Raw genomic sequence first — 7,618 nt, 5'->3', positions numbered from 1 at the left:
CAAGTTACAAAGCCAGTTCTTTCTCACAAGCATCTCAGTTTGGTGGCAATATGGATTTCCATGGTATGAATGGCCAGAATTGTTTCCTCTTTGATAAGGAGAAATGCCTGAGCCATGGCTGCCCACCACCCTAGCACTGAAGCAAGGTACCCCACTTGCCTGGAGCCTCCTTGGCTTGGAGGCATGTTCTGTGCTGGATGCTGCCCGAGCTGCCCCTTCTCTGCTGGCCTGCTCCTGCCCCAGCAGTGCCAAGGGCAGCCCGAGTTCGCCATGCTCACATGGGAGTGATGCCAGCAGGGCACGAGGCACAGAGCCCGATGCCAGTAGGGCACGAGGCACAGAGCCCGATGCCAGCAGGGCACAAGGCACAGAGCCTGATGCCAGCAGGACATAAGGCACAGAGCCCGATGCCAGCAGGACATAAGGCACAGAGCCCTCCCCTGGCCACCGGCCGTGCAGCCATTGAGCAAAGCGGTGAATTCCGTGTGCTGCAAATGCGAGGTACTGCCCCAGAGCAGATCTTGGCATGCTCTGAGAAAGGGAGGAAACAGACCCAGAAGAACTCCTCCAAGTAAGGTAAAAGAAAGCATTCCTCCTCCCTGCCGTGGTGCACGGGAAGGAGGGGAAGGTACCTCAGCCATCAGCACCGGTAATGCTCAGCCACAGCCACTCACCACCCATCCTGTGACAGGGCCTGGATGCTCCAACGAGTGGACATTTTACTCAATTCAGTGAATTTATTTGAAGGTAAAACTCCTCTCTGCTTATGACAGGATCTTTATCTACTACTCTGTATTCACTGATGCTGACCCCAGTTTCTTCCACCTAGAGGAAAAAAACCCATGTCTAATGATGGGACAGAGTTTATCTGCCACATTTTTAGGTTGTAATGACATTCAAATCATCCTAAAAATCTGCACGTTTTCCCACGAGCCTTGCTAGCTCCTGTTGGTGGCCAGCTGCATGCTCCCTGCTGTGGCAAGCTGCCAAAACTAATTTCTTTTAATCCTGAGTGCTGTGAATCACCGAGCAGGACATCCACAGGCGGCTCCCCCTTGGCAAGACCATGGCTTGCTCTTCAGCTGGTTGATCACCAGAGTTAGCAAAAAAAGTTTTTCACGAAACTATTACAAATTACTAACATAAAACAACATTTTCCAATTTTTTTTAAACTGTAAGCATCTAGATAAATTGAAACCTGTTTTTCAGGAAAGCTGTGTGTCTATAGTAAAGATATTCATTAGGAGCAATAAAAGCTGTAGGTGCTCAGCACTTATGCTGCCAGACCTCTTATTCAGATGTTTAATTGCAGGAACTTGCATTTGAAAATGCTGCCCTAAGGAACTCAACAGCCCGTCTAAGAGCAGCTTAATTGGTCCAGACAAGTCCAGACTGAAATATGCAGCATGCTGTGACATCTCTTTGGAACACATGTAATATCAGAAAACCCCAAGCCATCTACATTAAAGTGTAAAAATATTTTGCAGTATGTTTCTGTCCAAATCCAAGGTTTTCTTTTTCTACAAACACCTGAGATTTGAGGATAGAAAGTGAAGTAAAACAACAGAGAAAACTATTAGTCACTCACTAATAAAAAGCAAAAGTCATACTTAATGAAAAAACCTTTAAAAAAATCATTTATCTCTCTGCTTTATTCTAATCCTTTGTCATGTGAAGAATTTATTCACACATGAGAGTAAAATTAAAAAAGCCACGGGTCACCTTACTATTTTTCCTTGCCAAGGCTTCTATGAGTCCATCAATTTTCCTCAGACCAAAATTTTGTCTTTCACAGTCTCTGTCATATTATTGCATCACAGCTTCAGCTTATAATTACTTTGTTTAAATAAGTTATCCATAAATTCCAGCCTGGACATCAGCATTTGTCTTAATTAAGACCTTATGGCAGTTTCAGTTGGAAGCTATTTTTCTTTTCCCTCCTGAAAAACTCTACTGTGAAGTATTCACAACCCAGCACGACCCTTTGTTCCATCCAGGAGATGGCTGCGTTTCATCAGCAGTGGGTGAGGTAACTCCTACCTACACAATCCCCAAAATCGCCATGAGAACTGTGAAGATTAAAAGGGATGATTTAAACAAAAACTGTCATTATGCTGATTAAAGGGGAAAGATCTTTACATGCTTAAAACCACATGCAAAAACTAAGGGGGGGGGGGGGGAAGAATATATACCAGATGCCTAAATGTACCTAGGGGATAGTGAGTTCTGATTCAAGATTATTTACCCATCCCGGTTCCTCCCACACACATCCCTGAGGAAAACAGGAGGAGGGTCTGTTTCTGTGCTGTCTGTTTCCCAAAGCAAAGGCTCACAGTGACTGCAGCAATCCTGGAAAAACCTGTTTTTCTGTGTTTCTACAAGCTGAGAAGGTGCTCTGCATTAACATGCTATTTTAAAAATACCCAAAGGAAGGCCCATCGACAGGAGAGCCCACTCCAGGCGGGTGGGGGCAAGGGCAGTGGGCAGGGTGTGCTGCCGCCGGGCCGTTGCTCCTCTGGGGCTGGCAGCACACCCACTCCATGCCCTTATTTTTAGCCTCTACTCGTGGAAGGAAACGTGTTGAAGCACTTACTAGAGCTTGTTGCTCTGGCACCTGGGAGAGTTAACGGGCTGCCACAGGAGAGAGGCTGTAGAAGCTTCTGCTGCTCCTCTCTCCCAACTCTGTCACCTTGCTCTCCTGCTTCTTTTTCCCTCCCTCGAGGCCACCTTGGCGAGGGAGGAGAAGCCTTCCTGCTCTCCACACCTCAGCCTCCCCCTCCCTTCCCTGTGGTCCCATGTTTATTGGCCTCCTTAAATCCTGACAGGGGAAACACAAATCAGGTGCAAATGAGTTCTGCCTGCTCCAGGTCCTCCCCGCTGGCTCCCACCGGTTATCCTGGGGCTTTCAGGATTGCGCTCTTGGCTGCGGTAGAAACCATGCAGAGACACCTTTAGGTGTGTACCTACAAGGCCTGTACACATCCACTGCCTCCCTGGGGGAAAAAAGGCACCTGTTGTAGGCATCCATTCTGTATGGTGTTACAAGTCATCTAGAAATGGAAGAGAAGCTCAACAGGATGAAAGGTGACATACAGGTGACTTCAGAGGTACGCTGTGCACGTAAGATAATTCTGAGAGTTGCAGGAGTAAGATTTTTTTGCAGGTTCAATACAAAAATTTTTACTGCTCTGCCCACAGAGCTGTCCTCAATTTTGCAGCAAGACTTGTACCACCTAAGCCAGATCCATGTATGTATATAAAAGAAATATAAAGCTTGAATTAGGACAGTGTTTAGGAATCACTTACTTATCAAGAATCTCCCATTGAATTTTGGTAGATTTCAGAGCATCTAATACAAGAGCTTCATGTCTATCATGCCATTAAAGGAAAAGTCAGAATTAAAAAAATTGTCAGAGGACGCACATGCATCACACTCCCATATGCAATTAATCTGTATGCATAATACTCCATTGCTGTGAAATACAGAGAGACAAAGCATGCAGATTCATATTTATTTGAGAATTTTAGTTGTGAAGCAAGACACACACAATTAAAGGGTAACAAACTCAATTCACAGCAGAGTGCAGAAAAAAGAAAGTACAGTACTAACTCTCTGAGAGGATTCAATTTTCATCATGTACCTTTGAATGTCAAGTTCTGAATGAAGGGAGACCAACATGCACTGCAAAACCTGTGGATCAAAGAGAGAAAAGAAGGGGAGGGGGAGAGATAATTGTTAACAGGAAAAGAAAAAGGAGAACAATAGAAATTCAAAAAGAGTAATGTGTACATACTGAAAGTATACTGAGAAGAGAGAAGAGAAGAGAAGAGAAGAGAAGAGAAGAGAAGAGAAGAGAAGAGAAGAGAAGAGAAGAGAAGAGAAGAGAAGAGAAGCACTGAAAAACAATGAAGGAAATGCACATGTGGCAGAGAACAATACGCTCTATCAATATTTAATATGCAATATTCTCAGAACTCTTGCTGGAACTCAGTTCAGATGTGCTACATGTGGTTGTATGTCAAAGAAACAAAGAATGTTCCAATATAAGAGTTAATGGCTGAAAACTGAGCCATAGAGATTCATATATATATAAACCATATATATAAACCATAACTGACAAATAACAAAACATTTCTTCCTGAGAAATGATACAACTCTTGGCTGGAATTAGCAGCAGTCATTACACTTTTGTGTTCATTTCACACTTACAACAGGGACATGGAATCCTTCAAGCAGAACTTAGAAATACTGTGTAACTCATGTGTAACCACAACTTAAAAAAGAATAAGAGAAACTATGGTATGAATAAAAAGTCTTTGCCAATCACATCTCTCTTTACTATTCTACCTCTGATCTTGAACCCTACAGAATGTGAGAATTTGCTAAAAGGGGTTTAAGGGCCAAAAAAACCCAAGCATTTTTTCTTCCAACACATGAACAAGATGCTAATTGGAGGGGAAATTGCCTACTGCTGTTTGAGTTCACAGAGGTGGATGTCCTCTATTTTCCTTAATCTTCATTTGCCTGTGGGTAAAGGAGATTTTTGTAGAGTGCTCTAAAAAACCTTCTCTAAGCAGTCAATTTCTCCTTCAACAGAATCAGGCTCCCACAACTGCTGCTTCCCAGTTCAGAACATGCAGCTATTCATACCAGGCAAAGAAATGCAACTGCTTTGACAACAAGGACGTCATTGTTAAAGAATCTTATTTAACAAGTAATTATAATGCCAACATCACAATTAAGAGTGTAATTCAAAAAATCTTTTGAATTTTACAAACCCAGAGGATATGAGCATGTGAGAGCTGATTCTGGGGATGAGATAAGCAACTTATAAGTATGCTATGATTTTTCATGCCTTTGTCCGTTGAATACTTTGGAAGGGCAGTACCATTTTATTTTAAAGAGAACAATAGATAATTTTTCTCCCTATGATAACTGCATAATTTAGAATTGTTCAAGTAAAATGTGATTTTTACAAATAAGCTATTTATGCAAACACAGTACAAATTAAATGTAGCCTTCCGGCAACAACTGGAAACATTCCAGTTCCAAACCACAAAGACAAAACAGTCTGTTGCTAATGTCTCGGTAATACTGAAACTGTATTGGGGTTTTTCATGTTTTTATAATGTTACCACCCCACATACACAAACCTGAGAAACCCTTCTTGGCTTTCATTTAACAATTCTCTTTAAAAAGAAAAGGGAAATGATTGTATAAGACCAAGTCCCTTCTCAATGCCAAACACACAAGACTTCCAAGGGAAAAAAATCATCCTGCATGTTTGCTTGACATTCAGCCATCATTACACATCAGGGCCACACATCAGAAGGGACATTACTCTGCCCAATGGCAGTTTTAAAAGTGTGCAACAGTCACCCTTCCTAAAGCCATTGCATAGGATCAACTCGAGCTACTTAGTTTCCTCAAACCTTGTCACCTCACGGAGGATCACAATTGTGTCACTTTTCTCTGGACTTTCCTAGTCCCAAAGGAAGTGAAACATCAACTCTGACCTAAGGGTGGGTAAGGAAATGAGGGTACTTGAGGAAACCTGCAACACTTCTCACCCTCAATCCAGAGAAATCCCTAACTCTTCCCCTGCTCTCATCACAATATGGTATTTATTTTAAAGCAAGTAAATAAACAAAAATATGCAGTTAAAATACATAAAATGAGTCCACCTTAGATCCAGAAGTCTCTCCCTCCTCCTGCAGGAATTGATTTGAAATCATATGGATATGCTGCTGGATTAGGAGCTAGTGTCCTCTGAATAAACACAGCCTTGCAGGAAAAAAAAAACCACACACAAATGCAGAACCACAACAGCAGTGCAGCAGGAGGCTTCTTCTACTCCTGCATAAGGCAGCTCCAGGAGACTAACAAGGCGTCCACAGTGTTATGCAGCAAACTTCAGATCTCCTACAGAAGATCCAGACATGCCAGTGTGGGAGAAATATAATTAAGACCATTACTGCAGCCCACGTAAAGACCTTATTATGAATGAAATTTGAAGACATTTGGGTCTGCATCCAAACCTGAAGCATGGCTTCCTTTGGATCTTTCCAAAATATTTCTTAACTGTCTGCATTTCTGTCCAAACTCAACACCACACTGATGCCTTCATCAGCACTCCACTAACCTCAGGGGTATTTAAAGATGGAAACCAATAACAATCTCTTTTTTCCTTTACTTCTAGATTGTAGAGGAGTATGATTTTTTTCCATCTATCAGCATGCATATGGTTATATATAGCCCACAATGATGGGAAATGAATCCAAGGAAAGCTTTCCAACTTCCAAATGCAGCAAGGGCTGCGATCTCTCGACTCCAGGGACAGGTTTCTGGGACAATCCCCTGTCTTCTGCTTCCCTCACCAACTCAGTCATTGTTTCAGAAAGATGAGGCATCAAAACAAATATCCAGCATGAGGAGAGAAACAGGATGTTGGAGCAAATTCCAAAGAAGATTAAAAAACCATGGACTTGACTTACTAAGAAATAAAGAACTGTAGAGTGCAGAACACTCAACTAACGTGCTCTGAGCAACCTCTGCTGGCCAGCAGATAGGATCCCATGCCTTCTCCTAAATGGAGTTGTACAAAGCCTGTGATTTCATTTTCATCTATGAGTGCAGATCCTTAGCTGGCTTGAATGAACATTACTTGATCAGTTCAAACAGTGCAAGGAAAACCTGTGAAAGGGCCTGTCACTTCCCAATGAGATGGAAAAAAAGACCAGGATTTCCACTTCCTGTTAGCCAAATACCCTCAGAGCACAGAGGCTCCTGTTGAAACTAGTGTTATGTTTTATGAGTTGTGGAAGCAAATAGTCAGACTACAAGAGGCACCAATGCTTGTACATGTTGGACTGGCATGCAAAAGAAACAGATTAATACAGGCAGATGCGCATCGAAAAGTAATACATAAAAAATCAACAAAAGAACATAAGTAGTTTCCTCTGGAAAAGGGTGGAAAATATTAGAGGCCAAGAAGAGTAGAGGCTGGGGCTGGAACACAACACACAACTAAGAAATAGTTGCAGAGTGTCACTACTGGCAGGTATGAGCAGGAAGGGGTGTTACATTTGAGAAAATTTTGGGAGCCAGACATCATTGTAATGAGACGAGTACCAGAGACAAAGGAAACAGCTGCAAAACATGCTGCTTTTGAACTTTAGACCTAAATGGAGCAAGTGGTGGCCCTGGAAAAGGGTGTAGAAGGCTAAGAGTCATAGGAGGAAAGCAAAGTTTCCCAGGAATGTGCTGAATGTCATCAAACGAAGACAAAAGGAAAGTCTGGTGAATACCACTTGTAAGGTTGTGCCCAAAGGAATATGCAGCAGCTTAGGGAGGACAAGGATTAATACCCTGAGGCTGACTGACTGTATTAGTCATTATCCCAGAGCCCTCAAAACAAGGGTGAATGAACTGCAAGTCTGCCTTGTGGGATCTGCTTGCTAAGCAGATCAAAGGAACGTATTCACCGTCTAAAGCAGGATCAGACCTGTTGAACACTGAAATTCTAAGTCTCCAGAGGAAAACACAGATGCTTGAGACATTTGTGTTGATGATTTAGTAGGAGACATCTGTCCCCCTGAGTCAGTCTGAAATAATGTC

The 7,618-nt window shown here is 42.5% G+C and overlaps 1 protein-coding gene across 7 annotated transcripts in view; it reads right to left on the bottom strand.

Moving 5' to 3' along the window:
- Nucleotides 1–7,618, bottom strand: part of KIAA1217 (KIAA1217 ortholog) — a 354,729-nt gene that overhangs the window by 100,997 nt on the left and 246,114 nt on the right. For 4 of the 7 annotated variants that reach the window (XM_031059312.1, XM_031059311.1, XM_031059316.1 and 1 more), the window contains one exon: nt 3,611–3,691. The exons of the other annotated variants lie outside the window; for them this stretch is intronic. In XM_031059312.1, coding sequence (XP_030915172.1) covers nt 3,611–3,691 — 81 coding nt within the window. The remainder of the gene's footprint in view (nt 1–3,610; nt 3,692–7,618) is intronic. 7 annotated transcript variants of the gene reach the window in all.

Source organism: Geospiza fortis, unplaced genomic scaffold (assembly GCF_000277835.1).
Source record: "Geospiza fortis unplaced genomic scaffold, GeoFor_1.0 scaffold75, whole genome shotgun sequence".
NCBI lineage: Eukaryota > Metazoa > Chordata > Aves > Passeriformes > Thraupidae > Geospiza > Geospiza fortis.
Note: the sequence above shows the minus strand (reverse complement) of the source record. Positions and strands in the feature narration are given on the sequence as shown.